Source organism: Echiichthys vipera (assembly GCF_963691815.1).
Source record: "Echiichthys vipera genome assembly, chromosome: 5".
In the NCBI taxonomy this organism is placed as follows: domain Eukaryota; kingdom Metazoa; phylum Chordata; class Actinopteri; order Perciformes; family Trachinidae; genus Echiichthys; species Echiichthys vipera.
Window position 1 is genome coordinate 5,085,519 of NC_139830.1, and position 18,364 is coordinate 5,103,882.

The following is an 18,364-nucleotide window of genomic DNA, read 5'->3' on the forward strand; positions in this document are numbered from 1 at the left end:
TTTTCAAAAACAATAAAAAAATACTTACAAAAATAAAAAATAGAATAAATTAATAGTAATGTACATACTAAAATAAATATATTTAAGGCTAGATGCTATCAGTCAATCAAAGTATTTTACCAATAAAAAAAAAAAATATTCAGCCAGAAATTATGACATAGTATGACATTTATTTTGTGTGTATTTCACATATTTGCGGAAGAACTCATTTGTCCCATGTTTCTGAGCGTCACGTAAAGTAGCAGGAGCGCTCGTCATATGATCACACGTCACATGCCTCTCAAGACTTCCCTGTTTATATCAACATGGCTTTGGGAAAGTGTGCGATGCTGCTGTGTAATGTAACTTTACTGTTACAGTTCTCGGTGTTTGTGGCTGCCGAGGCACAGTGGAAAGGCGTCAGGAGGTTTAATCGAGTGCAGAGCAGCAGCCGGAGGAGCAGCGTGTCCGAGGAGCAGTGGTTCACTCAGAGGCTGGATCACTTCAATGGAGCAGACAGCAGAGAGTGGAAGCAAGTGAGTCTGTGCTGCTGTTCGAGTCCTCATGAGGGGGTGGGATATATATTTTTTTAAAATAAAGAAGTAAACATAAAAACTAAAATAAATAAAAATGTAGAGACCAATGCAAAAATGATGGAAAAGTAATATAATAATATTGTAAAATACAAAATAAACACAATAGCTACGTAAAAAAGGCAAAAGTAAGAATACAAAAAAGACAATAAAATGGATTAAAAAAGATATAATATATAAAAGCTGTGAAAATTAAATGCAGAAAATAAATAAATAAAGTAAAATTGATATAAGTGATTATCATTTTTTTAAAATAACAATAATAGGAGCTAAAATAAAATAGATTTAAAAAGAAATAAAATATAAAAGCTGGACAAATATAAAAAGTTGATCAAATAAAAAAGGACAGAACAAGGACAGTAGATAAAAGTAAAATGTAATTTTAAAAATGTAAATAATAATAATAATAATAAATAAACCCTTTACAATCAAATGGCTGACTAAATAGGTAGATTTTAAGTTTACATTTAGACCTTGATCCCCTCTAGTACAGTTAAAAGTGAATTCATTTTAAATGATAAAGACTAAAGTTGGATTCAAACCTTTTCCCACTCTGACAGTCTCTCTCTTTTGTTGCCCCTCAGAGGTACTTTGTAAACGAAGCCCACTACAAACCCGGGGGTCCAGTGTTTCTGATGATCGGTGGAGAGGGCCCGGCCAATCCAGCCTGGATGCAGAACGGCACCTGGCTCACCTACGCCGACAAACTGGGAGCACTTTGCTTGATGCTGGAGCATCGCTTCTATGGGAAGAGTCACCCGACCAAGTACGTTTGACCTCACTGATCAAATTATAGACCTTAATATAAGTATGTTTTCACTCCAAGCCTGTGTAGATGTGTTGTTTAGTCAAACTCTGGAGCTTTTACTTCTCAATATATGGGTTTTTACTGTACTTCCAAGAGAACTGCAGCTCATTTCTTGCAAATGAACGTGTCTGCAATATACAAGGCTTTAGTTTTAATGCACTGATTCCAGATCGGTTCTCAGTATCGGCACGGATGGATTACTGAACGGGCCTACCGGGCACAGGCGCAGGGGCAGGGGCCCATGAGGTCAAGGGCCCTGACTCATGAAATGTTGCTGAAAAAACCCACAAAATAATCACAAAGAGATGCTAAATGACCACAAGTATACACCAAACAACAAAAAATGACCACAAAGAGACAAAAAATCCTTTATAGGGATGCAAAATGATTGAAAATAGACACTAAACAACCACATAGAGACAAAAAATGACGACAGAGACACGCAAAATGACGCGAAATAGATGTAAAGTGACCACAGAGAGAAACAAAACAACAACATAGAAACTTAAAATGATTAAAACTAGATGCAAAACAATCACAGAGATGCAAAACAATTACAAAGACATATAAAACAACTAAGAACAAGTGCACAATGAGCCCCAAAATGACTATAAAACGATTAAAGGTCGACTCTTTGAATTTGCGTGTGTTGTTCCTACGTAGACCGAGTGGGGGGGCTCTTACAGGTCTGCGCCCGGGGGCCTGTTGGCTTAGAATACGTCCATGGGTATCAGCCGATATACAAGTTCAGGGATCTGGATCTGTATCAGGAAGTAAAAACCCGATCTACCCCGTTCATAAAGGTTGCTCTCACGACATCAGACCGTTCCCTGTCACCTCACCCCGGCAGTTTGATGTTGGTCACACTGTTGTGTTGTGTCACCTACTGTAAAATGAACAGATAGTTTCCCAGTGGGGATTAGGGAAGTATCACTTTACAGTGTGATGATGATGATGCTGATGATGATGGTGATGGCGGCCCGTGCCAAAGTGTCAGCTGTTACCAACATGAGTTCACAGCACTTTTTAGAGCTTTCAGCAACTCTGGTGTCACAATGCTGTGGGATCAGCAAAAGGACAAACATGCATTGTGCGGCCAGCCTCGTGTGTTGGGTGCGCAGATGTGCACAGCGGCTGGTGACGATGCAGCCGTTGTACCACTAGATGGCAGCCCTGCATGCAAAAGACCAGTCCTAAAGATGGATGAACTGTAGATGCTCACTTTCATTTTAAGCTTCCCTCTCCTCTCCATTCAGTGACCTCAGCACAGACAACCTGCGCTTCCTGAGCAGCCGACAGGCGTTGGCCGACCTGGCGCACTTCCGCACCGTGATTGCGGAGGCCCGAGGGCTCACCGACAGGAAGTGGGTGGCGTTTGGCGGGTCGTACCCAGGTTCCCTAGCTGCTTGGTTCAGGCTGAAGTATCCACACCTGGTCCACGCGTCTGTGGCCACGAGTGCACCCGTTTACGCTACTGTCAACTTCCCTGGTATGAAGAGACGTTACACACACACACACACACACACACACACACACACACACACACACACACACACACACACACACACACACACACACACACACACACACACACGCACGCACATGCACACAAAAGCACATGCACACACACCTCTATTCTCATATCATAGATATACCATTCTTTTTGGATAATCAGAGTTTTGTGCTGAACTCTATTTAAAAAGAAGCTCCATCGTCAAATGTTGGCGGGGGAAAAACTGGCGTGGCCATTCTTAAAGGGGTCCCTTGACCTCTGACCTCAAGATATCTGAATGAAAATGGGTTTTCTGGGTACCCAAGACTCTCCCCTTTACAGATGCGCCCACTGTATGATCACCCAGACAGATTGGGGTAAAAACATGCAGCTTTTCTTTCTTTCTTTGCAGTATTCCTGCTGTATAAATGTGTTGTTTTCTATTCTAAAATGGAGTATTGTAATATCTGTGCATCCTGGGGTCCATAAATGGTGTTGAATGTCATAAATTGGGTCTGACTGTAAAGATGAGACTCTTGTGGATTCAATGAGCCCAGTTGTCTTCATGTGAGATGATGCCTGTCCCCACAGGAGACGTTTCATTGTCTGAAATGAGCTGTTGTGACCTCGAGGATAATCACAGCCTCATGAAACTTTACAACCACAAACTAGAGACCTGGGGAATTCAGAGGATGGACGGCTTTCACCGGGAGATTCACAATGAGGACGTTTCTGAGCAGTTCACACAACACAAGCGCTCGCAATTCAATTGCTGAAAAATACCATTCTTGCAGTAATCTCCAAACGTCAAAAGATTTTGATCCCATATCACAGCATGGGATTTTCTCTGGTGTTCCCTAAAATCCGGGTGTCTTGATGAAGGATTTTTGACCATTCTTTATTCATTCTCGAGGGGTAACATGTGGTTAAATGTGGCACCAAATCTGTGTAACAAATGGTATGAACTCAGATGCAACAACAACAACTTAAGTTTAGACATATGAGAATGTGAATCACAGCATGATTTCATAAGTTCTTTTACACTTTGACAATTTCAAATTCATTCATATTCAGCGGCTTGTCCCTGTCGGGTCGCGGGGGGCTGAAGCCGATCCCAGCTGACATTGGGTGTGAGGCGGGTTACACCCTGGACAGGACGCCAGTCTATCACAGGACACATAGAGACGAATAGAGACAGACAACCATTCACACCTACGGGCAATTTTAGAGTCATCAATGAACCGAACACCTGCACGTCTTTGGACTGTGGGAGGAAACCGGAGAACCCGGAGAAAACCCACGCAGACACGAGATCCAGCTAACTCCACACAGAAAGGCCCGATCTGGGATGCAAACCTGGAACCTTCTCGCTGTGAGGTGACAGTGCTAACCACTACACTATTTTAATTAATTATTATTATTAATTTCTGATTTATGAGTAGAATAACTTGACACACAGTGCTGAGCCGCATCTCAAATGAATCTCCAGCTCTCAGATGATGTACACCACGTCTACCTGCCGTCTACCGTTGGGCTGCTGACATTAAAGCACGTAAACATGTTCCAGTAGAAACCCAAAACACAAGTATGAACCTGAAAATGAAAAACAATATGGGACCTTTTAAACATCCTCTTTGAAATTCATCAACATCTTTGTGGAATCGGGCTGAAATTGAGACAGATTTTCCGGTTTTGCTCAGCGTCTCGGAAGTGAAGAGTCCCAGACAGATCAAAGATGAGGGAGGGTTCGCTCTCTATCTGTGTCTGTGTTGTGTTTGGCTGAGCCCCTTTGTTTTCCTCCGGAAAGGGTGCAGGCAGGAACCGAGGTCGGAGCGAGCTTTTGAACGTAGGACCTGTGCTGTCCCACCCACACACACACACACACACACATACAACCACACCAATGCTATCTTGAAGACACTATCACACACACACACACACTCACACAAACTTTCGGGCCACATTGTCTTTGACTCGTGGAAAAAATCTGAGACAAAACACACAGAACAGTGTACGCGGTTCTCCCCGGTCCATGGCACCGCAAAGCTATTTCCCAAAACAACACTGCAGTTAGTCAGCGTTATAGCCAGTAAGAGGTTGGCTTTCACTCCAAGTGGAAATAATCCAAGGGTTTTGTAATGTGGAGTTTTCTCATGTGAGAGTTTTTAGAGTTTCATAAACTGTGACAAGGGTTGAGACTCATCATTTCACTTTTTAACCTCACGGAAACCTTTTTTTTACATAAATACTTTCCCTAGCACTCGACTAGAGTGTTCCTCCTGTGTTTGTTTGAAGATGAATTGATGCTTTTGCAGCACTTCAAAATAGTCCTGTATGTTTAACCTGGGTTATTGTTTGTTATTGTGGTCTTTCTATAGCAGCCCAGGTTTAAAGTGTTATCTTTTTCAGCACTTACACACATCAAATAAGCCATTGAGACAGTATTTTTGTGTATGAACTATTAACGGAGAAATCCCGGAGAGTCGCTAATGGCCGGATGTGGCTAACTCTGGTTAGCTCAAGGCAGTACGGTGAAGGCATTAAAACGTCTTTTTTAACCACTAATACTGCTCAAAATAACACCAAACCTCTGCAGCAGCATGAGAACAGTCTTTACACATAAAACAAAACACCAATGGGCTCCTTCCTTTTGGATTGACTTTGGTAATCCACTTGAATGGACATTACTATGAGAGGAGCTGGTACAGGAGCCACCTCTACCAAGTACGTCTTTTAAAACACTCTTTTAATAAACTCTGGGTTCACTAACTACGTTGTTGGTGCTTTGTTTATGTGTAGGGACTCTTCTCATGCTGCAGAGGTTTGCTGTTATTTTCAGCAGTATTAGTGGTTAAAAAAAGACGTTTTAATGCCTTCACCATGCTGCCCTGAGCTAGTCATTGTTAGCCACATCCGGCTGTTAGCGACTCTACTGGATTTATCTGTTATTTGTTCATACACGAAAAACCTAATCCTGATGGCTTATTTGATGTGTTTAAGTCTAGAAAAACGACCATTGGATGATTTTGTGCATTACACTTTAAGTCTCCACCATTTCCCTTTCTGTCTTTATGTTTTTGCCAGAGTACTTGGAGGTCGTGTGGCGTTCGCTGGCCTCAGAGAACGCTGAGTGCCCCCTAATGGTACAAAAGGCTTCAAGTACCCTTCTGGAGCGCCTGAAGGACCCCAAGACCTATGACAACATCACCAAAGACTTCAAGTACAGTGTCTTACGGGCAAAATTTGAGCAGACCACAGCCCTCGGTGGATCATCCTAAAAGATCTGGAAGACGAATATCAAATAATGAGAGAGTCCATATACTGAATATATAACATATTATTTATGATATATAAATCTCATCTGGTATACATCATGATATCTGTGTGACTGAAATGGAAAACAGACCCCTTAATTAACAATAATATACTATATTATTCATTGCATTTTGGGGACATTTCAGTTACGACTGGGCTAATTTCAAGCAGGGATGGTATATCACAGTATGTCTGTTTTTCTCTATATTTCAATATAAATGCTTGTATGGCAGCTGTTACTGTAATCTTAACTGTATGAATAGGACATATTTCACATGGTACAGAGTAGGACTGGACCCGAATATTTGACTATTCAGATATTCGTTGGTTTGAATTTCTACTTTGGGATTCAAATGCTCTTTTCTTTCAATACTGCAGAATAATTTGAAACATTTGATTAAACTGAAAGAGACACTTTGTACGAAGCCAGGCTAGCCCCCCCATTTCCAGTATTCATGCTTTGGGTGAAGCTAAGCTTACTGGGTTTTGGCTGCAGCTTCATATCCATAGTCAAATCTAACTTCCAGCAAGAAAGACAATAAATGCATTTCCTAAAAACGTATTAATTATGCCTTCAAATATACTTGTTTTTGGAGAGTGAACCGATGTGACACGGCACCGTCCCTGCAGTCAGAGATGCCTGGAGCTATGTGAGAGGTTCAGAGAGCAGCGAGGCGGGTCGTCTTGGTTCCTGGTTTTAGTCAGGTCCTGTTACAGCTTCTTGAGTGTCCTTCAAGCCTTTTTGGACTGAGCCCGAGACTCTGGAATGTCGGAGCCGCTCCAGAGAGGAACACAAGGACGTGGTCCAGTTTAATTACGTCTGTTTATTAATGGAAATAGTAAATATGACTTAAGAAGGTGCAAGGCCTCAGCTTCTATTATTTATGGGGCATTTTCTCAGCTCTTTGTTACTTTATTTTCCTCCATTGTTTTCCGTTTCCAGCATGACGTTTATTCTGAGCATGCTTGCGCTACGTCTGCAGTCATCGTGGCTGCCTCTGGTGTTTTTACATTTGCGTATTCTAGGTTGTTATAGTGACTCTCAGGTCAGTTAACACGATGAATAAACAGGCTTAAATGGCCGTTATAATGTCGGGGTTAGTCTGACAGAATTAATACTGTCGTGGAGACTCACTCAAGCCATGACTTGGTGTCTGCACTGCCCCTGACCACACTGGACATCTTTTATTTTAGCTTCTTGCAGATCATGCAGACCGTAGATGCAGACATGTTCTCATGCAGACACGGTCAACGGTCACAAAGCTGGTTTTGGAGGCCTGTCCAGCGTCCAAACCACAATGTCTCAGAGGATACAATACTTGCGTCACAATTTCATCATGGAGAAAGTATCTGCACTGCACACAAACTCATGCACACACACATATGAATTGTTTCTAAAATCAGCTCGACGTCAGCATGTTGCATGTTTACCGGAGTTACGGTCCAACAGGCAGTGAAGGGAACGTATTTTTCCACAGCCGTGTGTGCGTGTACACATGTCTGTGGAACAATCTATACATATACCCACACAATGAATCACTGTTCCACAAAACAGTTAAATCAACATTTTAGACTCTAGCATCTTGTGGAGAAAACAAGACTATGAGTCCACGGTAGTGCTAATATGCTAACACTAGCAAAGCAACCAACCGCCAACCTCCGGGGCTGAAAAATGAAGCCGACGTAGAAAGTGCAGTTCCTCGGATGACCACTTGAGGCTACTCACACTACCTGGGCCTCCCGCAAATGCTTCTTGCCTGTCCATACTTCATCACGCCGTAACACGTCGCACGCATTGATGACGTCATGGCGATGCGTCGCTTTGTTTACAAATCTTTCCATAGACCTCAGAGTTTTTGTGCGTCTTGTCGACTGTTTTTGAATCTTTTCATCGACCAAATCTGCAGTAAACACTCCACCTCCGCATCACACCAACGTGAACCTTTCGCCGCCATTGTTGTTGTTGTTAAATGTCCGTGCATGGTCCGTCTTTTTTTCTTAACGTCCGAACAGGCGCACATAAAATGATGTGAGAGCCGCCGTAGGCCCCGTGCTCGTGCTCGTACACGTGCACATGCTCGAGTTCGTACATGTGCAAACGCGCTCTACAAAAGCCCACCTCTCTCAAACGGGCTGTGGACGGTCAGCTGGCCGCATCTATGCGCAGAGCGGTTGCACTCACACTGGTCAACTGCACTAGGCTTTACCCGTAAAACCTGTTTTTGCCCGGTGCGGAAGGACAGTGTGAGTGCGCCCTAAAGCTAAGTTCCCTGTTCATGACAACTGTACCAGGGGTGAGTTCTTATACAACGCTCCTCATGCAACTCATGAATGTCTGTACAAACGTTTACGGCAATCCATCCAACATTTGTTGAAATATTTCCGTCTGGACAAAAGTCATGGACCAACCCAAGGACATTGCTGTCCCTCGAGCCACGCCACTATCCCGGCTGATTGAGTTCATTTAACTTGTATATGGAGGGATAAGTTGTAACACAATCCGTCCACATCCACGGTTCAACAGGTCTTTTAAAGAAGTGGAACTGCTTTGCGTAGCTGGTCATCATACACAAGAAGCTCTGAACACTTGCTGGTTGCTAGTTTTGTGCTTTTAGTGAAATCGTTGTTTGAGGTTTAATCTTCTGAGAACACAGAAAAAGAGCAAACATGACCAGATGCACAATTCAACCGGGGAGACTCGCTTTGGTCTAATTGTCCCCCCATTTTCCTCTGTCTCCCCCACCTTCCCACTCTTCCTCCACCCCCATTGTCCCCCAATTTCCTGGCATTTTTCACAACTTCTTCATACCTTCCTCCCCCTCCTCCTCTTCTCGTTCTCTCTCTCTCTCTCTCTCTCTCTCTCTCTGTCTCTCTCTTTCTCTCTCTCCAGCTTGTGCTCCAAACTGCAGATCCAGACAGAGAGGGACTCTGCCTACTTCCTGGAAACTCTGGCTGGCAACTTCATGGACGTGGTCCAGTACAATGAAGACAACAGGGGGTTTGAGGTGAGGAAGGGGAGATGCACGCCAAACTACACCAGTAAAGCATAAAAAACCCTTAAAATTTGGATTGAAGCAACCAATAGCTGACTTGCAGTCTTTACATTTAGTGGTTTTCATGCCAGCATAAAGATCATCACCAGACATTAAATAAATAATTCAAACTAAATGAATATCACACTACATAGGTACTGCAAACCAGCACCTCAAAAGCTCTAAAGCCAAGCGAGCTGTTTCCACCTGCCTCCAGTCTTTCTGCTATTCCTTTAAAGGATCATTTCAGCCATTTTTTAATGTAGACCCAGCACTGGAAAGTCACGCAAGCATGTCTTCACAATTTAATATTTACGTACTGTATATACTGACATGAAAAGATGCATGGTGCAATTTTCACAGAGCGACCAGAGGCTAAATCTGGCTAAATCCCCTTTTTTTTTGGATGACAGAGCTCTGTCACAGAAACCATATATCAGATATGATTCATGCATGTTCAATTAGACAGCAGAGTTTGTATTGCATTCAAACTTTTCAAACCAAGACACAAATATTCACCTTTTGTGTTTACTACAATGAACCCACTGGACTCGACACACTGGAGACTCATTCGTTAAATACAATACTGAGGTCTTCACAGGTCCAAATTTAACTCACACTCGAACCCAAAGAGACCCGGACCGGACCCTGAATCTTGCAAGCTGCGTATCACTCAGCATTGTAAAGAAATTCCCACACTATAATTATATAAAATTATTTTGCACAGCCCTATAGCTGAGATCTTTGTAAAAGTCCCCATTGTGGTGAGACGTACACACAACCCGCTTTCTCATCTGTTACTGTACATATGTCCCTTTTCGTTTTCTCTCTTCTCTGCGCCCTTTTTTATTAGCAGTTACCCCCTTTTCTCCTCTTCATCCCATCCCCTCTCTGTCCCCCTGGTGCCTCGAGGAGACGTGAGTCCGGTTACCAATAAGCTGATGTGAAAAAGTAACAAAAGACTCTGTGGTCTCTCGGGTTTCCTGTCCCCCCGAGCTAAAGAGACGCTTATAAAAGAACCGAGAGGAGCGGTTGGCCCCGGAGTCCACAGCACTCGCAGGCAAACACAGCCGGCAGCTGCCTCTCTGTGACACAAAGGGCTGGGTATAGAGCAAACTACCAGGTTTTAGGTACCGCTGTGGAATTTGGGTAAGAACTAGGGCCGAGGTGTAACTCAATCAGAAGCGGCAGAGCAGTGGCTTCACAGTCGAGGGGTTATCAATGGGGTGCTTTATAACATGCGGAAGGACCTTATGTAACGCCACAGCTCGTAGAACAAGTGCTAACAGTTCCTCTTTTTTTCGAAGATGCAGAGAGATGCAGATGGGATAGTAGTCATGGGTCATTTCTACTTAACGATGCCTTCGTTCTCGCACGTAACAACTAACTGCTGCCAACTGTTTACTCCTCCAGCCATTGTTCCAATACTGCAGCTTGTCTGAGGCAGGTTTCTACCTGGAAGGGCACAACCGCAGTGTTGGACTGGTGCCACTGAGTAGTTTCTAAGAGTTTCTCAGGAGAATTGTGGGCTGTTTTACCGGCAAGGGATGACCACAAGTGTTTCTGTGAGCTCTCCTCCTTTTGATTCATGTGGGGATAGTTGTTTTTTTTTAATCTACAAAGGCCTTGGACACAGTAGTTTTCAACCTGGACTCTATTTCCCCACTCTTTATTTCGCGCTCAATACTGGATGAGTAAAACAATCCAGGTTCGAATCCCGGCTGGGGCCGTTCTGTGTGGAGTTTGCATGTTCTCCCCGTGTCTGCGTGGGTTTTCTCCGGGTTCTCCGGTTTCCTCCCACAGTCCAAAGACATGCTGTTAGGTTAATTGAGGGCTCTAAAATTGCCCGTAGGTGTGAATGGTTGTCTGTCTCTGTTCGTCTCTATGTGCCCTGCGATAGACTGGTGTCCTGTCCAGGGTGGACCCCGCCTCACGCCCGATGTCTGCTGGGATTGGCTCCAGCCTGCCGCGACCCAGACAGGGACAAACGGTTGAAGATGAATGAATGAATGAATGTTGCCATTAGCCATGTATTACAGACATACATGGAGACTAGGGTCCAGGTTTGAAAAACAAATATATACATTCCTTGGAAAAATCACAAGTGTTTAGTGATGCGTTATCCGTCAGCCAGCAGTGGTTGGTCTGCCACAGTGGGTAGGCCTAACTAATGCATCAGACTTGCTCTGACGTCCCACACTGACTGCTTATCACCACACTGTAGGAGTCACCAAAGAGAACCAAACCGAAGATTGTAACTTTAATGTCGTAATGTCGACCGCATGTGAGGCGTTCACATATCTAATGAAATCCTGCAGGACAACAGCCCCATGCTCTTCCTTACAATGAGCAGTAAACAGAACAGCCTTTATGCACTGTAGCACGTTTTTTACATATTCATCTTGTGGTTTGCTTTTGTGCACAATTGGTCCCAAGTTATTAATTAAGTGTTGTTATGCCACATATCTTGGACAGGGTACACTCGGAAAAACTTTTTTTTTTTAAATTTATGCAAGGTTAAATTAAGGTTAAACAAAATAGATAAACTCATTTTGCTGCAGTAACATTTAAGTTATAATTGTACTACTGAGATTTTAATGGACAGTTTTATTTATTTATTTAGCCACTATGAAGGCAGCAATGACTCTTCCCGGGGTCCACACAAGTAAACATTACATCATAATGTAAAGCAAATATATCCTTAAAAATCCAAGGCAAAAGGGAACAAAATGTTATTTTCCAAAAGTGAAGAGAAAAGCTTTAGCAATAACAAACCAGGCCAATTTATATGATAATTGCCTCTCTCATGAAGGTGAAAGGTGTTTAAGTAAATGTACTAATGAAGAAAAGTACTTGCAGTTATATTTAGCTTGGAGAGAAACCCAGGGGCATGTTTCATAATGAAACTGAGGCGCCGAAATAAATGAAAAATAAGCTTGACAGATACTTTTGCATCCACAGAGCTGATTAATTCACCTAAACCCACATGCAAAAAGAGTTAGTTACCCAAAATGTAAAGTTGTTTAGGAGTTTTTACCCTATCAAAGCTCCGGAGCAACTTCGAAATGCACCTTGAGATGATTTGATAAATTGGCTTTAACCTGATATCTTAAGATCAGAAAAGAAAAGTAATTGTTTTTTTCCTCTTTGTTTTGTGTTCTGTAATATTTAGGGTGTGTTGGGCACCAACATCACCATCAAGGTGCTGTGTGGCGTGATGGGTGACACCGCCCTGGGAGAGCCTTATGCCCGCTACGCTGCTGTGGCCCGCCTCATGATGGACACGTTCTCTGTTAAATGCCTGGACGCCAGCTTCAATACCTACCTCAGAGACATGACTAACACGTCTTGGGATGGGCCGGCTGCAGGGGGAGGTGGGTAATAGACATGTACTGGAAAGTGGTATTTTTGTATGTGTGCACATGGTTATTTTTGTGGGTTCTGTTTTAAAACATCAACGCTATTTTTGACGTACTTTGTATTTTTGGGTTGTTGTGTTTTTGTTCTTATGACAGAGAACAACCGGCGTAGAGTAGACATAGAAGTGTTCCACTGTCGTCTAACAATAATAGGGGAGCAATCAAGTTCAGTTCAGCCAGAAACGACAATTTCTCCATCATCTGTAGCTTCAGGAGAGCAGAGTAACACAGCAACGAGACGGGTTATGTGTGGGACGTGGTGACAGGCATAATGGGTGTTATTGAGAGGTTTTCTTAGGTAAAGCTCAACAAAAAATGTAATTGCCTCACATAACTGCAAAATAAGTCCTGGAATGATTTAATCATCCCAAAGTAAGTCTTCCTTCTTGGGGTTTTGTTTTGTTTTGTTTGGTTTATAATAGGATTTATCTTTTATTTAAACCAGGAAAGGTCCCATTGAGATGCAATATCTCTTCTCCTCAGGAGGTTCTGGTAAAAGATAGGCAGCAGAACAAAAAGAACAGATAACATCACAAAAAAACACAATAGACACAACACAAACAGGAATCAGGGGCTAAAAGAATCACAGCAAATACTTGCACCTGTTACAAGTCATCCTGAGTAGCTTTCCCCTTAAGTCATGAAGTTTAATTGAGAGCATTACAATAACATTTCGGTCAGGCTTTAAAACAACCAAGGTGTGTTTTTTTTCCCGAAATAAAGGAGACTAATATTCTAGGACTGGGTTTGTTATACATACTTTTTAAATGGTGTAGGCTGTTGAATAACAACTTGCATGTTTAACCAAAAATGGCCTCTCGGTTGCCAGCTTCAATTTCATTAGTGGGAGGACTGGAGGAGGGGGTCAGGATCTGGAACAGGAAGTGGTCTCTTAAAAAGCCACTGGGATGCGTCTGCATAAAACTCCCCCGACCACCTCCCCTGGTCCTGTTGGTTTTAAGTTGCTCTCTTTCCTCTCTTAATTAGAGCTGAATAGTGGAAAGTGATGTAAAGCCATTTTAAACTAGCCTTACCTGCTAGTGCCTTTTGTTTATAGGAACCAAATAAATATGCTGACCATGGGTAAATGTTGTGTGTTGTCAGGGAGACAGTGGGTCTACCAGACCTGCACTGAATTTGGATTCTACCAGAGCACCGATTCACCCAACCAACCATTCACTGGCTTCCCTCTTGAGTGAGTTCCCCAAACATCATTAACTCTGCCTAATAAACTCATAATTATGTTTTCACACTGGCTGTTTTTGCTTCCAGTTTAATTAAACGTTGCACTGTTGCTCTGTGTGTTTCCTCATCCAGGTACCATGTGAAACAGTGTGCAGACTTCTACAACGTCAGCGCTGAGCAGCTGGCGGACGCCGTGGCCGAGACCAACGAGTATTACGGTGGCTATGACATCCGCTCCAGCAGAATAGTTCTTCCCAACGGGTCCATTGACCCCTGGCACGCCTTGGGAGTCACCCACGACATCACGCCTGACCTCCCTGCTGTTTTCATCAAAGGTGAGAACGAATGTGTGACAGGAAATGAGTAACACTTTGTGATGTTTGTACTGCATTCTAGAAATAAGATTTTAAGATGTATATTACGATTCAGTCTGATTTCAAAGAAGCGGAAGGAAATGGCTAAAATGCCACACTTTCACATCTTCGCCATCTGGCTTGCTAGCTTAGATAGCAAACTAGCTAGCAATAACGAGCCAGCTTCTCCTACAGGAGTCTCCTTCTTGTCAGACTTTGACTCCGCCTCATTTCCTCTTACCAAAAAAGGGCATGTATGTGACGTTGGGGGGAGGGAGATACGTTCATCTGGCTGACGTTTACCTCCGAGGAGAAGTGAGGGTCAGTGGCTAGCTGTCAATCAAGAGGCCACACCCCTAATTATTCATAAACTTTAACCTTTAATAAAATAAAAACTAGCCTGGTACAAAAAAATTCTCCCCCGTCAGTGTTGTCATGGAGATATGACCTAAAGATACAGACTAGAATGTTTCTTTGTACCAGGCCTTAAACAGGTTTAATGATGCTGTGAAAACAACCTGTTTAACATGGGAGTCAATGAGAAACTGCTCTATTATGCAACCTGCCCCTAATGGCCACTCGACAAACTGCAGTTTTTGGCACTTCCTTATTGGATCAACCAGAAAGTCGCTGTAGTTGGGGGCTTAATACAAACTTCATTCATTCATCTTCTACCGCTTGTCCCTATCGGGGTCGCGGGGGGGAGGGGGGGGGGCTGGAGCCGATCCCAGCTGACATCGGGCGTGAGGCGGGGTACACCCTGGACAGGACGCCAGTCTATCACAGGACACATAGAGACAAACAGAGACAGACAACCATTCACACCTACGGGTGATTTAAAGTCCTCAACTAACCCAACACCTGCACGTCTTTGGACTGTGGGAGGAAACCGGAGAACCCGTATTAGAACCAGGAACCCTCTTGCTGTGAGGCGACAGTGCTAACCACCACATCACCGTGCCGTCCTTGGTACAAACTTAACAAATCAAAAATATTGTACATTTGTTTCCATTAAGCATGTGTACTATTCGGTGATTTGAAAATCGATCTGGACAACCTTCATTTTTATGCAGATGATACAGCAATATATTGTGCGAGCGACCAAATTGCAGGTCGTCTTTAATGCTATTCAGATGCAGCTGTTACCACTAAACTTGGCTTGAAATGCTGATAAAAAACTAAGGTTATGCAGTTCTTTATGCTATAAGGAGCCGGTGACTACTTTGGATAGTTTGACTGGTAATTGAAAGAAGTTAGAAATTGTCTCCTTTTATAAGTATCTTGGAATTTAGTTGGATGACCTTTCTTTTAAACCTCAGATTGATAATCTTCTTAAAAAGCTGAGGCTGAAGGAGACTCTGGTCTCTTTTACTCTCACTCATCATTGTATACTTAACCCCAGGGCTGATTGGCTATCTCTGACCTTTTACAGGCTTAGTCATTGGGACTTGTAGAAGCCAGTCTGGCTAAACTCCCACTGACATTTGTACTTTGATTGCACAGAAATCTGGTCTAAGATCATAAGATATGGTGTTGTTGTCTGTTCCAAGTGCACAGACTGAACCACTTTAATGTGCTCTGCTCCCATCACTTGAAATAACCTTCAAAAGGACTTTATATGAAGTGAGCTGATCTCTCTGCCTGATTTCAAAGCTCTTTGAATGAATCGGTTGGTGCTTGTCACTGTGTGTAGGTTTTTAATACTTCAACTTGTTAAGGTATTTCTTCTGTTTTCTTGTGATTACTTTTCTAACTTTTTATGCTGCTGTCTTTGCCAGGTCAACCTTGCAAAAGAGATAATTTATCTCAGTGGGCCTTACGTGGTTAAATAGGCGTTCGATTAAAGAAAGAATAAATAAAACATCGAGTTTGAATTATAAGTGAAAGGTTTTTGGACTTCTAGGTTACATATAACCATTGTTTCAAACATAGCTACGTGTTAACTACATGTTGAAATAAACTTAATGTTTTTATGACATAGACTTTCAACAAAGTTGTTATCCGTGCAGTATGATTTAAAAGATTCATTCATCTACAACCGCTTGTCCCTGTCGGGGTCGCTGGAGCCGATCCCAGCTGACATCGGGCAAGAGGCAGGGTACACCCTGGACAGGACGCCAGTCTATCCCAGGGCACATAGAGACCAACAGAGACAGACAACCATTCACACCTACGGGAAATTTTCAAAGTCATCAGTTAACCTAACACATGCACGACCCTCGCAGACACGGGGAGAACATGCAAACTCCACACAGAAAGGCCCCAGCCAGGATTTGAACCTGCGACCTTTTCGGTGCTAACCACCACACCACTGTGTAGTCCTTATGATTTAAAAGATATCAGATAGAACTAAGTACAAAACTCCAACCAAAATAATGTGCAGAAGACATCTGACTGTGTCCAGTTGTATCTCTTCTTGATTGTGCATAGCAGTTCTAACAGGTCGATCCTTGAGGAACTGTTGTAATCAGTGAATTTACCTAAAATCATTTGAGTCACACGAGTTAACTGGATTTTGTTTGTAACTGCGTAACATTACAGAAGACACGCAGCAGCAGTTTCAGAGTAGAACAATGGCTTACTTGTTGAGTGCGAACTTTTATTAGGCGGATAATTGTTCTTGTAACCCGTAAAATCTCTGTTTTTACTGTTTGTTCGCTGCCATATCCGTTTTATAATTTTCATTCTGATTCAGGAACAGCCCACTGTGCCAACATGTACCCTGCCAGGAGCGAGGATCTCCCCCAGCTGGGTCTGGCGCGTGACCACGTCTTCTTACTCCTGCAGAAGTGGATGAAGCAATGAAGCAACAGCCGAACACGCCGATCGATAGCCTTGGAAAATAAACTACCTTTTTGTCCAGCTCGTTGACATTTGAGAGAGACTGCTTATGTTACTGCCAGGTTTTTAGACTGCTTGAAAAGGCACTTTACACAAGCGTCAGTAAGTGGATGTGTTTTAAATGAGTGAGACAATTTTGAGCTGATGAATAAATAATGATTTCTTTTTTTTCTATGACTGTTGAAGCTATTTCCTCTCCGCGTTTTCAGTTTCATTCTGAGTTAACATTGCAAAGGTTGATGTGATGCATTCCTGGGCAGTTAGTAGACTTTGCTTTCTAACATATTGGGATAAGAGGCAGGTTTCACTTCAAATTCATGTCTGTCAGTGGACCCACATATTTGAACTATTTAACTGAATACCAACAAGTAGCAATATCCAAAACTACTCCAATAGACTCAATCATTTTCTTGAACCAGAAAACCGTGTGCTAGTATTTGTTCAATACAATATTTAATGTCACTGATTAATTGATTACTCTAAGAATCGCCCGTAGGTGTGAATGGTTGTCTGTCTCTGTTCGTCTCTATGTGTCCTGTGATAGACTGGCGTCCTGTCCAGGGTGTACCCCGCCTCACACCCGATGTCAGCTGGGATCTGCTCCAGCCCCCCGCGACCCCGACCCCGGGATAAGCGGTTGAGATGAATGAATGATTGATATTGACCAATTCTGTCTACATACTGGATTTGTTCTGTGTCGAACTGTTGACCAATATATTTCATTGCAACCTTTTTGGAAAATTTAAGGACCTTTCTAAACAAAGGTTCCCCAACATTATGGGGCGACTGTGGCTCAGAAGAAGAGTGGATCGTCCTCCATTCGAGAGATTGGTGGTTCGATCCCTACGTCCAGATGTCGAAGTGTCCTTGGGCAAGACATTGAACCCCGAATTGCTGCGCATGGGTGTGTAAATGCGGTGTGAATGGTTATATTAGATTAGATGGTATGCAGATGTCCACTACACATCAGTGTGAATGGGTGAATGTGACAAACACTGTGAAAGCGCCTTGAGTAGCCAGAAAACTAGAAAGGCGCTTTATAAGTACATGTGTCCAATTGCCATTTACAAGTCCAACATTGTGACTGCACACATTATTACCCTCTCTCCGTAGCAGTTACTAGTTCCATAACACACCAAAAAAAATCATGTTGAAACAGGCAAGAAATGGAACAAAGACAGATCTTTTCAACAGACATTTTTGCCCAGAAATGGCTGCATGGGTTCATGTGTTTGCAGTGGGATACGTGTTGCACAAACCTGCACACATCTGGTGTTCGATGCAAGTTTAGTCTTGTGGTTGACGATAAGAGTGTAACTACAATGCTGTCTTGGCTGCTCAACAGGA

At 42.9% G+C, this 18,364-nt stretch overlaps 1 protein-coding gene across 1 annotated transcript; it reads left to right on the plus strand.

Annotated features, from left to right (window-relative positions):
• Positions 1–287: 287 nt before the first annotated feature.
• prss59 (serine protease 59, putative) lies at positions 288–17,191 on the plus strand. The gene is made up of 9 exons (XM_083913727.1): positions 288–515; positions 1,157–1,338; positions 2,637–2,869; positions 5,957–6,092; positions 9,078–9,192; positions 12,392–12,593; positions 13,743–13,833; positions 13,956–14,158; positions 16,872–17,191. Exons 1-9 carry the CDS (start codon positions 306–308, stop codon positions 16,979–16,981), a joined length of 1,482 nt encoding a protein of 493 aa, XP_083769853.1. The 5' UTR covers positions 288–305; the 3' UTR covers positions 16,982–17,191.
• The last annotated feature ends 1,173 nt before the right edge of the window (positions 17,192–18,364 follow it).

Excerpts from the sequence above, each read along its gene's own strand:
- prss59 (XM_083913727.1), top strand. The coding sequence starts at position 306 with ATGGCTTTGGGAAAGTGTGCGATGCTGCTGTGTAATGTAACTTTACTG. Across the intron at positions 9,193-12,391 it reads AAGACAACAGGGGGTTTGAG|GGTGTGTTGGGCACCAACAT; the intron begins GTGAGGAAGGGG and ends TGTAATATTTAG. Across the intron at positions 13,834-13,955 it reads TTCACTGGCTTCCCTCTTGA|GTACCATGTGAAACAGTGTG; the intron begins GTGAGTTCCCCA and ends TTCCTCATCCAG.